The 18648-nt window shown below is 44.5% G+C and overlaps 1 protein-coding gene across 4 annotated transcripts in view; it reads right to left on the bottom strand.

Annotated features, from left to right (window-relative positions):
• Window positions 1–18648, bottom strand: part of FRMD4A (FERM domain containing 4A) — a 350418-nt gene that overhangs the window by 259864 nt on the left and 71906 nt on the right. Inside the window, exon 1 of one of the 4 annotated variants that reach the window (XM_084517307.1) lies at window positions 1341–1552. The exons of the other annotated variants lie outside the window; for them this stretch is intronic. Coding sequence (XP_084373433.1) covers window positions 1341–1373 — 33 coding nt within the window. The 5' untranslated portion in view covers window positions 1374–1552. Of the gene's footprint in view, window positions 1–1340; window positions 1553–18648 lie in introns of those variants that run through there. 4 annotated transcript variants of the gene reach the window in all.

Here is an 18648-nt window from a genome sequence, read left to right as displayed (position 1 = left end):
GGTATGGATGCCTGGTTCTACAGCCCCTAATAAATCTTTTATTTTATCAACTGCCCATTAGCATTATTCTCTTATAATGAAGAGCTATATGAAGTTGGTAGGTCCTTTTTTTTTAATGCCCAACTTATTAGGCAAGACAAAAAGGAGCTGAATTAAAGTGGGAAAAAACATTCCCCTGGAGAATTACAGTACAGCAATTTGCTGGCAAATTATTATTATTTAAATCACTTTCCTGGCTTTTAATATTGAAAATACATTCAATCATTGAAGAGCCTTTAATTTAAGATAGTAGATGGCAGAGATGTAATAGAGGAGACCAGACCAGCCGATCTGCCTCTGTACAGGGGCTGGACCAGATGATTTCTCAGAATCTTTTCTTGTCTTGCATTTATATGAAACAACTCTGGTCCAACTATACCTTCAAAATTGTTTGCATTTGAGACGTATGAAGATACCCTTTTGCCAGTAATAACTGCCATTGAATTCCACTTCTCCCAGTCCTGAGATACAACACAATGGGGCTGCATGTGGTGATAGACCAAAATCAGACAGATTTACGCAAGCTAGATACCACATGGGATGGAGGCAGTGACCAAATAAAATACAACCAGGATTCAGTCTGTCCCCCAGGACCGTGCAGAAATAACAGTATGGAAAGACATTTTGCAAAGCAAACCATCACCGTATTTCCCTGCCTGTGGCTTTTCCCTGCAGGAATCCAAGTTTCTTTCATAACGAGGATTAATGGCAATCCTTTGAAGAGAGTTTGGAGCATGAGAAACCAGCAGACAAGTGCAGCAGTTGCTGAGGTCTGCACGCTCACTTTCTCTTTTACAGCTTTTTGTCTGGGTCCACACCAACAGGTCTCCCCCCCTGGCAGGTTTGTGGGGCACAAAAGCACCCTCTTTGTAAATCCATGCACCCCTTGTTGCCAAAAATGCCCTGCCCAGGTAGCCCAGCAGCAGCATCCCTCCCCATGCCGCAGGTACGCTTTCCACCAGCCGCTCCCCAGGGAGCACACACAGACAGACACAATGAGAGCCTCCGACTGGAAATTCAAACAAAAATATGGCTGTCTACTCCAAAAAGGCAAACTCATTTACAAAGGTCAGCTCTGTCGAGGAAGAGTGATGGGTTACTCCCCTCTCGGAGGCGACTGCTGTCGCTCCTCTGCCGAGTTGCATTCACGAGTTTTGAAAAAGAAAAAAAAAATAAATAAAGGAAGAGGAGAAACAGAGACAAAAGCTCGGCAAGCCCCCTATTCACAAAGCTAGCCCCACACCTCCCCTTCCCTTCCTCGGGTAAAAACAGCCTCAAAAGCCATTAACATCTTCCCCTACCTTCGTTCTCATCGGAGACAGAAGCCCTTCCATGTTGCTCCGATCCTCATGCCAATCCTCGTCCCCCAGCTTAGCCTCTGGTGCCGTCCTCAAGCATCCCACACGAACAAGAGCATGTCAGGGGCCGTTGGCCACCCCCTGATGGCCACTCGGCCACCCGCTCACCAACTTGCAGCCCTCAGTGGTGCAGAGCGGGGTTCCTGGAGAGACCTTCCTCCTGCTCTCCCTCGTGCTCCTCTCTCTCTCCCTCTCTGCATAATCTGCCTGCAGCTATGTTTGTACCATCGCGGCTGACAAACGAGCCCAGCCTTACGTAATGCGTTCAGGACAAGCCATCCCAGCCCTGCCGCTGGGATCGGGTCAAGCAGGAGGGATGGGACCAGCCGCTGCCTATTGTGCCCGCCGGCTTTTCACGCCGGGCTTAATTCAGCAGCATCCCCGTGCACACGGGGCTGACGCACGACAGCTAGCTAGGAAATCACCGCCGAAACTTCGTAGAAAGGCTGCGGATTCCCCGGGATTTACTTTTTTAAAGGGTGTATCCCTCATCCCCCGTGCCGGCTTGGGGTTGGCAGCGGTTGGAGCGTTTTCTGCTGGGCACGTTGGCTGTGGGCGAGTGACCAAACCCACGCCAAAAGGCAGTTCCTTTCAGTTGTCAGCTGGGAAATGAGGGGAAGAAAGAAAAGAGAGGGAAACAAAAGGAATATAGTGCTGCAAAGTTGCTCAGCCAAAGATACTCGGTGAATGCCTTTCTATTAGCATTTTAATTCAGATCGGAGCACGCCTTTGTGGAGAATCCCTAATTGCCCCTGCTTGCTGCATTTTGGCTTCCAGCACAGGGTGATGCAGGGAATTAATGTCTTTTGGGAAGGGGATTCAGCCCTGCACCCCACATACTCCAAACACATGGGCATTCGGTCCCTGGGGATGGAACAGAGCTGCGTGAAGCAAAACCCCCCTGAACCATCACTGCCCAGTGCATGCCCTGCTTCCTCATGCAGACAGAAATGGGGTTCCCCTTCCCTGACCCAGGGGATAACCTTCCACACAGCAATTGCTTTTTTGAAAATGAAATAAAAAACCTTGCTACACCACCTTATCAAAACCCTTGCTACACCACCTAGGTGCTAGAAAATGATTGCCAGGCTGACTGGAAAGTATCACAGGTGAAAATTTTTAATGCCCTTTAACACCAGCTCTTTGAGGCCCCAAAGTGACACGCTGAGGAAGAGTCACTGTGTGATGAAGGTGCTGGTCTAGGATTCAGTAGGTCTGGTTAAACTTCTGCATATTCCCTGAATAACTATGGGGTTTCACCTCATTCAGCTTTCATCATCCAACACACTCTGAGTCAGCCTCCAAGGCTCCTGCAAGGCCACCAGATAGAAAGGTTCCTTCCCACGGCTTTTCACCCCAAATTTCCAAAGGCACCCCTCCATAAACTTCTCCTTTTGCTGTGGCTTCATGTTTTTTGGGAGTGGAAACCACCTCTGCCTACACACAACCTTCATGCTCCACACAGGCTTTTGGAGGCTGCATCCAAATGGAGGTGGTGCAAGGGAATCTGTTCATGGTGGTGCACATGAATGTAGGGTGGAAAGCCTGGGATAAACATGTAGAAATAAAGAACTCCTGTCCTGGCAAGCCCCAGCAGAAGTGCACCTAGACAGGGAAATGGATGAGGGTGTTTGGCCCCACACATACTTTTCCTCTCTATCCTTCCCATCCTTTCAACCCTGTAGATCTTGCAGTTCGGGGGCATTTTTCTTATTATTCCTTATGGAATAAATCCTTATGGAGTAAAACCAGGGAGGGGAGGTGCCCCCTAATGCATCACTAATATTAATTTCAAAGTAATTAACTGTTCTCAGCAAAACTCAGCTCCTTATTAAATGTGAAGGAACCTGATCATATCGTGTTGAAGGCAGCGATAAGTTTTCCTGAGCTAAAAAGCCACTGTGCAACTTCTGGCAGGCTCATCTATTTCTTGCTGGGTGTATAAAAATATATTTTGCTATTGCTATTTACAGGACTTTAATAAGTGGCCGAATAAATGGCAGCAGGAATTGCAGGCTCCAGGAAAACACAGTGGTTATATTTTTTGGTGTACAATGGAGTGTCAGACGCTGGTGTGAGGTTCACAAGCCTGTGCATCTGTGAAACAGCCTCGCCTCCAAGCCATCAGAGTAATTTGATGCTCCGAAGTGCCCAGAGGAACCTAATAGAGAGCAGTATTGGGGAATTTCAGAGCTCTCAGGCCACGTGGGCACCCTGTAATGCAATATAATCATGTATATGGTACATTTGTGATAGCATGAATGCTCAGTTCTCTTTTAAAGCTCATTCTGCTTTGAACTAGGCTAAACCACAGTGCCTCATGAAGTTTCCTGTGTTATTTGTTTACCAAAAAAAAATAATAATAATAAAATAAATGCTTTTCCTGAAGGCCAGAGGAGTAATCCAGCCTGGGACCAGAAAAGCAAGCCACGGCCTTTCTGGTTCAGCAGCACTCAAAGACTCTGATGTGAACGGACCAGGGAATTGCTGATAGTGCATGAGTCAGAGCAGAGCCCAGCCCAGCAGGACAGGCAGGAATGAGGAAGAGGATGGGGCTGTCTGAGCAGATCCACAGGTCAGCCTGTGCACTGGGGACCCTTGTCCCTCCACGACACTTCCCGAAGATGGTTATGAGCCCTATAGGGATGCTGTGTGCCACAGCTGCAGTGGTGTGTGACAGTGAGATCTGTCCATATCCACCTTCAGCAGTGGGACCAGCAAACCCAACTGGTTCTGCCTGAATTCTGTGACGTGTTTATCGGGTGAATTCTGACGTGGTTATCTCAGAAAGCACCAGGGCTGGTCATTTCCAGCAGATGTAAGAGCTGGAGTGGCAGCAAATGGATGGGGTCATGTGTCCTATTTCATCCTCCTCTCAGTCTCCAGGCACCAAGTAGGACTTGAGCTCTACCACTGTCTGGGCCAATGCTCAGCTTCAGCCCATGCAGCCACTGACCTGTCCTTTGAGTGACCAGCAGCAGGACCACCACCCTCCCTGCACATATCCAAACCTTTTTGCAACACCCAGTCTCATTCAGAGCAATGCCTCTACACCTGTTTGAACCAGAGATGTGTGTGTTTGCTTTAACACAATGGTTTTAGCCATGGTAGCCAGCACAGCAGTGCTGCGATAGCACGGGCCGTGGCCTGACACTTCGTTCCTCCCTTGGGCCGCGACACATGGCGGTGCTCAGGTTACCACAGACTTGTTCTACAGCCTCTCTTCCTGCTGTTTTCAGATCAAAGGCACTGCAGAGGCAAAAGGAGCATGTGAACGCTTGCTTTCCCATCCTTTTTTTATCTGGGGAGGAGAGCAGCATTTGACTCAGAGTCTGGTCAGCAGCACCCAGCCTATCTCGGGTTCTCCACCTACCAAAGAGGGGAAAGAATCCATTCAACCAACTTGTGCTAGAAGTGTTTGAGATGGGAATGTAATTACTCTCAGCTCTGTAACAAATCATGGGAGTGAGATATGTGCCTTGAAAGCCCCTTATATTGCCATAATTTGAATGACCAATGTAGATGTCTGCCTCTTGTTACAGGCCCTGCTGACTGCACTAAGACACCTCCACAGGCTTGAGAGCAGAGATCTAGATGACTTTTAGTGAAGTAAAGATAAGTGTCTGAATTCCAGTGTCTGACTCTGGAGTGAGAGAAATGGTTCCAAAAGTGTTATATTCAGCGTTCAGCTCTTGGCCAAGGGGCCTGGAAGCAGCTGGACCCTACAGTGTATATCTGAACCCTCAGCATTCCTTCCATTCACCTGCTGTGTGTGCACCCAAGCCTGAATAAAACTTCTGTAAATTGAAACACTTCCTAACCTTTGGGGTGGGGATCCCAACACAGGGAAAGTTACAGTGCCTGCCCTGAAATCCTGAAGGGCACAAGGAGTCTGAATCCAGACCTGATCTCCACTGCTCTCAGAGCAGCCATCAGATCCTGCCCACCATCCTCCAGAGCTGCTGGTGGCCAAAATCTCCCAGCCCATGGTCCCACTTCCCTTACAGAGCACCGATCCCCTTTTTGGGGCTGCTAAAATCCACTGTTGCATCCTTGACCACAAGCTGGCCAAGTAGCTATCCCTCAAACTAAATGAGGGAGGGAGAAGCAGCAGGACCCTGTGTGTTTTTCACCCCTGCCAAGTCCGTGGGCATTGCCCATGCCCCCAGGCAGGACAAAAGACACTGCCATGGCTGGGCAGCATCCTGTATACACGCTGCATGCCGGCCTCACCCCTGGTCATTTCATCTGGCAAACAAAAGGTAGCATCAAGGTGTTGCCATGGCGACTTCCCCACCATCCAAATCACTCTGGCATCATATATGGGAGAGGGAGGCATCCCAGCCATACACAGGGGCTGTGCTGAAACGCATCTTATATTTAGAACACGCAGCGTAGGGAATACTAATGAATATTTAACATTTGGAGCGCCTTCCACCCTCGCTTCATTTTTGTTGCATATTTTCCATAAGTGCAACATTTGCCTCCAAATGTTAGGGATATTGTTGCTTCTCTCTTCACTGCTTCTCCAGATTTACCCTGCTTTTCATTTCTATGAATAAAAGTCAAAAGCAGCAGACTCTTAAAAGTACCATTTGTAAATCAGAATAAGTGCCTGCAGAAGGTTGGGGCTTGGCTGGGGAACTGGGAGGTTTGTATTTAGGTTGTCACTCTTGCTACAGGTCCACTGATAGAATAACAAACTGCTCAGGGGTTACCTAAAAAAGGGTCAGATTTGCTTATGCCCTGCAAAGACCAGCCCCTTTTAGGGATTTTTAGTCTTTGCTTTCTTGTTAAAAATAGCTGCTTTCAGCAATTAATTTCTCTGCTGTGAAAAAATAAATAAATCACAACACCTGACTTTGTTTCATTCATCCAGAAAAAACACACATTTGAAAATGTCCTGAAATTCCTTTCTTCCTTAAAGGCAAAACAGACCAAAAAAAAAAAAAAAAAGGAAAAAAAAAAAAGTGAAATCACATGGAATTCCAAATTCTGAATTATTTCATGTGCTTATTTATATGATGCACTGTCAAAAAATGTAAAGATGCTGGGCACGGTGGTGAGTACCATTCACTGCTGCCAGAGCTGTGCACCCTGCTGGTTGGGGGGCAGACTTAGACCTCTGAAAAATGAGGAAGCTGATTTTTTAAAACTGCAAGGGGATGCACTGGGAGCCAGGAAAACCCACTCTGGCTGGAGTGGAATGAGCTGTATGCACTCACAGCTGCCTCCTGCATGGGTATCCCACTATACGAGAGGTGCAGCATGGGCACAGGTTGATGGTTGGGTGCTTCCTACCTGGGATGGCCCCTTTGCAACTATAGATTGAATTATAAACACGGTTCAAAAAAGTCATCTTTGAGTTCTCATTCTGAAGCCATCTCCTGGCATATATAAAGCTTTGTTCTCAGAAAGGCCATATTCTCAACAGTGATTTTTGGAGTAAAAACATGATTTTTTACTAGCTGGTGGTCATGTATTGGGGCCTTTTATTTATTTATTTTGTGACAACCAGCAGTACAAAAGCTGTCCAGCTCCTGAAAGCTTATCTCTATGCTTCCTTCTTGGGATTGCTCCAAGGTACCAAGGATACAGGCTCAACTCAGCTGGCAGCTCTGTCGGTGATGCAAGGGGAGGAACAGCACCGCACTGGGTGTGTTGTTTTGGCAGCCCTGAGAAACTGGAGCTGTGTTTATTTGTTGCTGGTTATAGGGCGTATTTTCAAATCAGAGAAGGGAGGTTTTCCCCTCCGAGGCTGCTGGCTGCAGTCCTTTGAGATCCACCCTGGGGCTCCGGATGGAGGCAGAGCCGCCTCCGGGGAAGTAAACACAGGGCAGCCCCATGCTCTTTGCAAGCTGTTCCACTGATGCAGCATTTGCATGAGTAAGTGGTGTCAAAATCGCTTGCCAACTTACCCTCATATGGCTCTGGTTGTAGTGAGGGCTGGAAACACCAATTACTTTTTTGGAGCTCATCTTTAAGGCACTAATGACCTGCTTTTTTCCAGGACAGTTATGCCTTTTCCATGAAAGCAAAGCAACATGATTAATTTTAAGGTCTCAAGGCATTATTAAGATTGTTTTAGTTGCCTTCCAGATTTGGAAGACAGACATTAAAAAAATCATATCTGTACTTATGACAAAGCCTGTTAAGCATTCTGCCATCAGGGACTGTCCATCCTTCTCCAGCAACTGGAAGGCATTTATCTTTACAACACATCAAGAACCTTAGCCAATTATTATTACTTATTATTATTATTATTATTATTATTAATTATTATTATTATTCCTGTTAAGTCAATGTGGTAGTTCGGGAAAGAAAAGCTGCCTCTTGACATGCAAGAAGATCACCCCAGCAGAGATGTGGACCCCAAAGCCTTGCCACCAGCTCAGTTGGGTCTCCAGGACCAGGCTCTGACCACCCTATTTCTCCTTCTCTCCATCCCAACACATCTGTGCTTTGACGATCTATAGATGAAAAATAGGAAGCTGTAGAGATGAGGCTTACAGACTAAAATAATTACTGCTGTCCAGAGTTTCTGCCCCAGCAGAGAAGATGGCCTCTGGCTGTCCTCCTCCCTGGGTGCAAAACCATGAGGCTGAACTTCATGTTCAGTCTTCTGACAAAGCATGTACTGGAAATATGATAAAGCTTTCTTCCCCACGCAGTAACTGTAGTTTTATTTTCCTTTCTCTGCTAGGTGTATTTGCTATTCTGGGTGTTAAAAGTCAAGACACATTCAGAGCCTTTTACTAGAGCATTAGGTTGGTAGATGTGTTTCCAACAGCCAGGTAGATGATTTATTCATCCACTTCAGTAACCACCCAAACAGGGCACGGCGTTTGCTCCAGTGTGGGAAACAACAAACACCGAGTGTGTTTGGTTTGCAAGAACAAATCAACAGAACAAGATAACAGAAGCTGTTTTTCCAATGTAAAGGACTCCACTACCATCCCTGTTAATATCTCTGTCAAATTAAATGCCGTTTCCCCAAGCTGCAACTCTGGTAAAGCACGGCTATTATGCTCTCAGTTAGAAACCTGATTATAGCCATTTTATGTCTGTAAAAACACAACCTCTTATGCAAGGTGACTCCCAGATACTCCGCAGAATCTTGTAAATGCACTTGCTGGTCTATAGACACGTCTGTGTGTGCATTGGGAGAGGAGGTCTAGCTCTCACGAGGCAGGAAAGGTACTCCGTGAGAAATAGCCATTTCTCTGAAGGATAATGTCATTACAACTGTGTAAATCCTGGACTATGGTCATTTTTCCCTGTAAAAAAGGAAATGGGGAGGGTGCGAACGCAAAGGCTTGGGATAAAGCAGAAAGAGAAGATGGACAGACAGAGCTGGCAAAATACAAAACAATTATTTTTGTCTTGCCACAAAGTAGTCCTGTAAAATATTGTGTCATGGCTAGGTGCTTTTATCTTCTTTGAAGTTTGGGTTAGTTTTGAAGCAAATTAGAACCCAAAATGAAGAGAGTAGCTGGGGGCCATCCCTTCTCCAAAATGTCAACACGGTTTTGGCCTGACCAACTCTAGAAGATACAACTACATGAAAAATGGCCCATTAGACAAGAAAAACGGCCAATAGACAAGAGGTTGGCAGAGTCTGAGGAAGATCCTGCATGTCCCTTATTTAATGGAGATGGGCTGCTTCACAGGACATGATCATGTGCCTGAAAGCAGGACCCTAGGAAAAACAGGAGACTGTTTTCCCCCATGATGTGCCCACATTTTCTTTCATTTACGTATTTTTATCCTGGTTTGTTCAACTCTTGTGGTCCACGCACTGCTTGTAAGCTTGGAGTCATCACCAACTCTGGTAGATCTATCTTCTGGAAGAGGTGACAGCCTGCCCTCTGCCACTCAAGTGGGGGGCCTCTGTGGACCCCCCAGATAAAACCCTTGTCCAACTGATGCCAGCAGCATGTGGCTGCTTTATTCTGTAATAGATATTGCTGCACATGTCCTCCTGATTCATTAGGTGTCTGTAAGACCCTCCTTATCTCATCATCCCATGAGCTCCCAGCCTCCCTGGGCACTCTTTGTGTCTGATCAGCTATCAGTCCCTTCATATCCCATCTGTGACAGTTTCTGAGCAAATTTCCTTGGCTTTGGGAAGAAGATGAGGACTACATGGTAAAGACACACAGAGATCTGGGATAGCCTTCTGCTTTCTTGCCCATCTGCTTTCCGGAGCCCTTTCAGCTCATTTAAACCCTAGGTCCTCTCAAACCTTTTAACCCCCTTAGACACGTCACTTTGGGGCAGGAGATCTAAGTATGTGCATTTGTGTTACCCCCATTTGGGTGCTCCTTTCACTGCAACAGGCTACAGAAATATTCTTCTCCTAATACTGCTGATTCTAGGTCTCCCTGCTGTTTAATTTCTCCATCTTTACTGGCCTAATGGGACATTTATTCTGTCTCCCCTAATGTCAATAAAGATGCAAAATAATGATGCCAGCACAACATCCCCAGCAAGGCACAGGAGAGCTTCTACATATAATGAATACATATCATCAGCCTGTTTTCGGCTTAAGCAACGATCCCCACTTACATCAAAGCCTCATCTGAATTAATATCTGAAGCTGGAATTCACGCCACTATTAGACGCTGTTAAAATTCAGGGACCCCAATTTTTCTTCAGCTGGAAACAACAACAAAATACGTGGATCAGGGTCAATCTTCAGAGGTGGGATTTGTCTCAGACAACTTCAAATATCTACACTTATGGCTGCCTCCAGCGCAGCTGGTTCATTATCATTTCTTTATAGTATGTGGAGTGAACTGGCACTTCTAAGGCTCTATTCCCTTGACCTGTGTTAAAATAAGGTGATGCGTGTCCAAGCTGCCTAACAGAAATGCATTTTTTATGTTTTCTCTGCCATAATCCTGGCAGAAATAAGGATGAAAACACCTCATTATGGTTCCTGCTCATTATCTTAATCCTGTGATTGCTCATCTGAGTTATCCAGCACACAGTAAGGCGGCAGGCACTACAATGGTGGATCCAAAAAATTTAAATAAAGGCAGATGATGTGTGCATCTTGGGACAAAAGCCAGAAATTTTGGCTTGGGGAGATGGAGTCAAAATCATACATGTTGCCTGAAACCTGCCTGTTGTACGTGACATTTTCAAATGTATTGGACAGCAGTTCAGTAAGTTAATCAGCTAATTCATTTTACACTGAAGTCTTAACATCACCTGGATGTAGTTTCTGCTGGGCACCCGATTTTTCTAAGTGTTTTCTCACCTGATTTTTAACGGCTATTACATTTGCAAGGTGCTCACTATTTCTTACCAGTCCTTCTCTCTTTACCTTTCTTTGTTTATTGGAAACAATTTAAAGGCAGTTCAGCATCCTTCAGCAAACACAATTCAAAGAAAGAAATCTGTTGTGGGTGGTTGTTTCCTATTGACTCGAAGGAGACTGATGTTTATATTCTATTAGCCCTCATAGGATCTATGCAGATGTAACCCAAAACATGCATTATGTGTCTCCCTCTAACCAGCAGCAGGTAAAAGTCTCTGACAGCTTCCAGGAAGATAAAACTCAGCTGCACGACCTGAGGACTGAGCTTTTATCCCCTTGAAGAGCTCTAGCCAGGATTGTTAGAGACATTGATCTTCAAAGCTTCAGCACAATCGATGCAGCTGGTGCTGTGGTGAAGTCATTGACTCCAGGATGATTGAAAATAAAAGCAAACCACATGAAGGTGGTTATGGCATTTCCCCACTAGCAGCTCATCCCTCAGTACTCACCCATGGGGCTAGAGTAGCTCCATGTCTCATGCCCTGGCCAGGCCCAACAAGTCCTTGCTGAACATTTTTGGCAGTTCTCTGGTCCACTGGGTGTAGCACGTGGTGGCATGACTTCTACATCTCCCCAAGGAGAGGTAGCCTACCTTGGGTTTGAGGAACAGGGACCAGGGCATCCCAGGTCTACTCTGCCTTGTAGTCCCTTGAGGGCTCAGGGCAAATTGAACCACAAACCCTTACGCACTCAATTTTATCACTCTGAAAGTGGAGATAATCTATATCTCATAGGAACATTGCATGGATAAATCAATTAACCATGAAATCACAGATGGAAGATGCAAAAGAAATGTAAAGGATTCGTTCTGCAGAGCAATCCTTCCAGGCACAAGTACGTTTTTAGATCCCTTTTTCCCCCCTAACTGAAAATCGGTAGCAAGCTGCTCCTTACAGCCCTGCTTAGCCTGTTAATGGGGCACCTGCACCAATATCTGCTGCACCTGTAGCTGACTGTGCAAAGATGGGAGTGAAACCATCTGGGCTCAGTACCTTCACCCAGGGATCTTGTCCTGGCAGGAGGTCACCAGTGGACTGTAGAGACCCTTTCTCTACAGCCTTTGTCCAGCAAAATACTACAGATCCAAGGAACAACAACTGTTCTCCTCATCTGCATGGACAAAAAAATAGGCAGAAAATCAAACCAGGATGCAGAAAGCTCCTTGCTGGGCTGCAGAGGTGGGCTGAGCCAAAGGAGACTCCACGTTTGTGACTTGCTGTAAGTTCCTTGCTCTCCCTGGGCCCCAGGGTAAGTTTAAGGTATGGCCAGGGTCTTGCTAAGAAGCTAGATGATGCTCCTGAACAAAGTCACCTGAGCAGATAAATTACAAGAAAGCATCACCAGGAGTTTTTAATAACAATCTCTTAATTTATTTGGAGCTCCTCTTCATCCAGCCACCCTCCTCTGAAGCCACCTTTCTGGTGTGCTTGTGGAGCTGGGCTCCAGGACCATGCTGGGCTTGGGGACACCCCTCAGGGGTATCTTTAACAGCCAGGATTTTGAGAAACTGTACGGGCTATATAGATTTTCTCTAAATCAGTGCCCAAGAGATAATTAAGTGGTCCTCATTTTAAAAAGCCACTTAGAAACATCGGCAGATTTATTACCCACTAAGTGATAAACACCCAGGAGGTAAAAGTATCTCACCCTAGGAAATCTCATCCTGCAGAAAGGCAGCCTGTAAGCACAAGCATCAGGCATGCACAGCACACATGGTTTTGTGTGATGATGCGTCTAGCAACAGCACGTTGAGGGACCTCTGCCTTCCTACAGACTCCCCAAACCCAAATCCACCCCCCAGCCCCCATGCCTGGTGTGCCTGTTTATCTTGGAGGTGGCATTGGATCAGAAAAAATAGTCTCAGCTAAAATAAAAAAACGTGCAAGGACAAAAAGGTGAAAAAATGAGGTTTATATTATTTGCCCTGTGAAGAGCAGTGAGCTGCAGCAGAAGGATCAACCTGCCATGAAGAGAAGGTTTTCATCTTCTGATACAGAAAGTCTATCATGGGCTCCGGTTTCTGCATGAAGTGTCACTTTTCAAATCATTGGTAAGAAGTAGCTTGCTGTATTTTTAAAAATCATTTTTTTTCTTATAGAGACAAAGTCCTTAGGCATTCTTGCAGTAGCAAAATAATGCTTTTGCTGGCAATCTATTTTGCTAGAAAAACTTCAGTAAACTACATCAAGACAAAAACCTTTTTTTGCCCTGGGCTGCCCAACCCAGGAGGGTTGGGCTATAGATCAAACCTTTACCAATAGCTTTTAATAATGCAGAATAGGCTATTGCACTGATCCACTGCTTTCTTGAGTTTGACGTGGAAAATATGTGTTTTAGAGTCCTTATTCCAGCCTCAAGTACCTAGAAATTCAGCATCACTTTGTCTTCTAAAATACCCGAATCAAATACTTGGTTGGTTGGGTGTTGATAAAGTCCACAGTGTGTATTCACATGGTAAGGACTCACTTAGTGTTGAGCTAGTAAGCATGGCTGCAACGGGAAAATAGGAAAATATTCCAAAGTGAACAGCCTGCAGGTTAGCTTTGTACTTAATTCTCTTCTTGAGTTTGCTGGCAACGTTTCCAGCAGGCATGAATACCCACTGTCATCCCAGGTATATTAGCTTAGGCCTGGTGATGACATTCCCAGAGCAAATGTGCATTCCTCTGGAGAAATATCACTGCTTTCTTGTCAAACCTACAGTGATGCAAAGGTGGGAGAGTGATCATGGTCCAGAGAACAGAGTCCAAAGACTACCCTCTCAGTTTCCAGGATCTGGTGGATTTAGAGCAGAGGACCAAGACCTTTTTGGCCTCCAGGCTGACTGTCAGTCCTGCCTTAATGGGGGCCAGGTTGTGCAATGCTTCTTTGCACTGAGAGAGCAAACCCAAACATAAATGACAAGGGACTGTGTGGTGTCTGCAGCAGAGAGATCACTCCAGATGCTTAGCCTCCAGGACAGTGCTGAGGTTGATGTGACTTTTCAGGCACTCCCAGCTCAGTTTTTGAAGCAGTTGCTCATACATTGTACATTGGGTTAAGGTACAACCTGAACACTGACCACATCCCTGGCAGAGGGAGCAATCTGCCCACCTCCTGCGTATAAATTCAGATTCCTCATTTTGACCCCTTTGGAATGAAATGTGCTGTACAATCAGTTGGTTTTTTTTTGCTCTCATCTGCTTAGGTTCAAAGCCAAGTCTTCCACTGAAGCATCCCATCCTCCCAAGTATTTTTGCTTCCCTTTCTCTCCTCTCATGTTAGTACTCCAACAACACCAATAGATACTCTCTACAACCATGACCCCATCACGCTTGGGGAAGGTTTCTTTGCATTATAAATTTTTAACAAGACATAGAAAAGTGGATAATCAACAATCCTGTCTCTCAAAAATGTTCTTCCAGAAACCAAACAATCAGATACATACATTAATCCTAACTGTGTGCCACCATCACTTGAAAAGCACCTATGGCCCAACTTTGCATATTTCAGCTCTTTTCTGTTCTCTTGTCTCCTGTGGATGAATAAGATTTGGCTGCAATTACGTGTTAGAGCAATCTGGAAAAAAATCCAGCATCATTAGCGTGTGATCATGGCAGGACTTTTATAATTTAAAAACAACATCTTTCTGCCTATATTTTTGACAAACACATTTTTAAAAACCAAATTAAAACCTGCATGTTTCTCTACATACGGGTATTGTTGAAATTGTCACACCTAATAAGAGCACGAAAAGAAAGATGAAAGCACTGTGCTCATTTCTGAGCAGCTGGGAACGGCACCGAGAAAAGCACAGCAATTGAGATTAAGAGAGAGCCTTCACAGTGCAAGATAACCCAGCTGCTTGGAAAATCAAATCTATTGAACATACAGATTTCATGAACAAAACAATGCTTTGCTGATAAAGGAAAATAACAATGCTCACATGGAGTTGTATAGTCTTCGATTTAATTTGAAGATAAACGTGCAGTCCTATATTTTTCCTCTTTAGAAAAAGACAGATTTGGCTTCCTAATTATGACTGTTTATTGTCTCTTTTAGTCAAATCTGAAAGATCAGCTCAGAAATTTTCATGTGATAATAATGTACCCTGCGATTTACTTGAGAGTGTACTTGTACAGGGACTTAGGATGTGCAGCTTCCTTTCCAGGGTCTTGCACAGGCTCTAGGCACCTCCTTCAGTTCTCCTTATCCTCCGTCTTCCTGTACCAGGGAGACATCAATGCCTTTGTAAAATGTTTTGACTTCTCTAGAAGAAAAGTGTTATACCACAAATCCATCATTTCAGTACTCCCATCTAATTCATGCCAAGAAGTCAGGAGAAACACAATTTACAAAGCTGATCAGAAATTTTATTTCCCTCTGATGTAGGATGTGTGCATCATAGGATGCTACAATTTTATCTGAGGCCCATTTGGGCCCAAATGTTTTAGGTTTTCATGAAAAAAAGTTTGGATATTTTCTTTTGGAAAGCAACAATTTCCATGATCTTTAAACCTTTGGCTGAAAATTACATTTCCATCAAAAAGTGATTTTATGGGGTCATTTTTGATTAGCTGTTGCACAGCAAGCTGCTCTATTGGGATGTTAAATTTTCATTGGCATCCAATTAGGATCCAAATAGATTATTTTACCCACGGTGTGAATTTTTGATCCAAAATATTGATCATGACATCCATTCTCCATTCCTTTCATCTGCACTTTGGAAACTATGAACCCAAATACACTTTTCCAGAAATAACGCCCAATCTTCCTTCCCAACTCCAGAAATACATCAAACACTGGGAAGAGCATTATAAAAGCTGTCTTTTCCTTATCTTGAATAGACTATATTTTTTGTAACCTTCTAATAATCGAAGAAAGTGTAAAACATTAAATAATAAAATATCAACAACACTTCTGGAGTTTCAGTTGGATTTCAAGGAAATATAATACTTTTAACTCCCCTAAACAAAGCCTTTTATTTATGCATGAAAAGATGGCTAATATGTTCCCTATGACAGCCTTTTATCAGGCTTTTGGTATTGTAAGAGCTAACTAGTCATTCCTGCTCTGTTTGTTGACCTGGCCGGTTTCTAAATCAATGGCACAATACATCATCTTTCACCAAATACCTCTGGTTTCCTTAACAGCCTTTGTGAGAAACTTCGTCAAAGACCTTGCAAAGTCCAAGGAAACCATTGTTGACCAGTTTTCTTTCAACCCATTATTGTACTGGTGTTGAAAGAGTTCAAATAGTTTGGGGGAAGGATATCATATTCTGCAGAGCAAGCTGTTTAAGTTACAAGCCTTTAATTCCAGTAGAGTCCCCTACAGAAAGCTACTGGAGGTGCCACAGCCAGAGCTGCTCCCTTCTTCTGCTTAGACCAGCAATAATATACATTACAACTTGTAGCCCTGAAATTACCCTCCTGGGATGAATTCCTAGCACCACAAGTCCTTTCTTGAGAGGATATAATTAACAATGTTTTGATTCTCCCTCCCTTCTTCCTCACGGACCTGGACTCAGGCCTTTACATCTTTGCCTTGCTGTCCTCCAGCCCTTGTGAAAACGATGTGAGTTTTGGCCTTAATAACAAGCCGTGTAAAATCTACATAATTGACCCCTTTTCTGAAAGTAATTCAAAGCTTTCTCTTTAATCTTTGAATATGCATGTGTGAAAGGAATGCCCTCATTTCAGCAGACCCCTGTTGCATTCGGCTGCATTCTTACTTCCATACAAAAAGAATAACTAGGGAATAGTAAGAAATGGAGGATTTTGCCTCCCAGATGTCCTACTTTTTCATTATGAGTGGTTTTATGAAAAGGAGCTCAATCTCTTTTATTTCTGTGCAAGGTATCCATGGTATTACTGCAAATATTATAATCCACATATCCAATCAGGCCGACTGGATTCCATGTGAAGATCCAGGGGCCACTGGTGACCTCTAGGGGTAAGGTGAGCAGTCTGAAGCTGGTTAGCAGCACCATGTAGGATGGAAATATTTCTAGGCCTGTTTTCCAGTACAGTGAGGTCCCCTGAGCAAGTCTTAGGGGCGAAAGCTTGATCCTTGACCCAAGGAGCTGGAAGCTGCTCATCAAGGAATGGGAAGTATTTAGGCACTTCTGCCTCGGTCCGAGGCATAAGCTGCCAACATGACCATTTTCAACTATGTATCATCTTATTTGACTACTTTCAGTGCTACCTGGTCAAGCTCAGGGCTAAATTCTGAGGGCTGCTAAGTTCAAAGTCCACTGAGTCCGCAGTAGCTCTTCATTAATCTTGGAGGGATGTTATTTGCAGAGATCTTCAAGCATTGCTTCCATGTTCCTTTTCCAGGACTGGTGTCACCATGGGAATGTTGTGCAACAGGGATGTGATAGTATCTGGCATTATGAATAAAAGAGAGAAGATTGCTGTACTTTAAATGGCAAGGAGGTGGGGGTCTGCTTTAAGAATTTTGGGAGAGGGCATCAAGGCTGGTCTATCCATATACAGCTTGTGCCAAAAAAACCTTGAGGATTCCTGGGAATCCCTCCATAAGGCATAGGGAGATTCTTTTTTTCAATCACGGGAGGAAAATGACTGTCCTAAGTTATTACTGTTTGTCTTTCTCAGCTTCTTACACCTATGCCTCACCAAAATCTTTTTATTATTTTTTTATTATTATTATTATTATTTTAACATTTCTGTATCACTCAGATATAAACTTCAGCTCAAGTACTGGAGACCATGCCTTACCCACCACTTGCTTACATTGTTCTGTTCACCATCCCTTTTCCATCAATCCACCTAAACCACTTCCTTTATTCTTCATCCTGTTATGAAGCCCTATGGTTCTTACACCTTTATCTGCCAACAGACCTGAGAAAAAGGATGCTGATCGTATTTTCATATCTGTGACTAAAACTCATCTTACCCAGTTCCAGAAAAAGACGTCCACTTTTCCACCCTTTGGAGCCAGTCAGTCCCTCCACTTGCTAAGAGGCAGCTTCTCCAAGTCAATAGTACTCACGTGTTTATTCAAAATCAATACCTCTTATTACAGCTTCTGCAACTGTGCCTCACTATCTCTGTCACCTAGTTAGCTCACAGCCTTCCTGGCAGACTCCGAGCTCACTGTGGAGTCTTGGAGTTGCAAGATTGAGAAAGAGATCATAAAGTCAGATGGAAATTGAGACCTGCTGACAGGGGATGTCACATCAGACGGGCTGCCAAGAATTCCCTCGCCTGCTTCTCATTCTCTCTGTTCAGACATATGAGGCCAGATGAGAGACAGCCATAATCTTTGAAATCTCCGCGTTACTCCCGGTTTCTGCTTCCCCTCCTAAACAAAAGAAGCGATAACTCACACCTAGTTCTAGGGTCAAGGCAAGGATCAGCCAGTGCTCAGGATAAAGCACCACCTAAACAGTGCGTAATGTTTTTATACCTTGATGCTGCCCCTGCTGAAGCAGATGGCAGGCTCCCATTGACTTTAATGAGGCCATAAAAAGCCCGTTGCGTGCATGCAATATGTAACAGCTACAGTGCTCCTCTCGCAGCCCACACGCCGTGAAGGCTGCTTTCCCTTTTGTTGTCTCCATGTGCTCAGCAAGACCTCTGCAGAAGCCAGGCACCCTCTGTGTAAGGCTGGACAAGTATGGGGGGAAAAATTGTATTTTGCAAAGATGTTTCGCCAATTAATAATTGGTAGAAATAGAAATGGAAAGGGGATGGATAGAAATAGAAAGGATAGAATAGATAGAAATAGAAATAGAAAAGGAAATAATAATTGGTAGAAATAGGAAGCAAAACTGGGATCAAAGGTTTTTGCACTTGAGGAAGGGCAATAACTGTGTCCATGCTGGCACCTCTGCTATCCACCTTGCTTCTAACCGAGACCGGGAAGGAAAGGCACTGAAGTACCACAGCTTGCAGGTGGCACAAAGCATTCAGGAGGGCC

This window comes from Aythya ferina (assembly GCF_964211825.1).
Source record: "Aythya ferina genome assembly, chromosome: 1".
Classification (NCBI taxonomy): Eukaryota; Metazoa; Chordata; class Aves; order Anseriformes; family Anatidae; genus Aythya; species Aythya ferina.
Note: the sequence above shows the minus strand (reverse complement) of the source record. Positions and strands in the feature narration are given on the sequence as shown.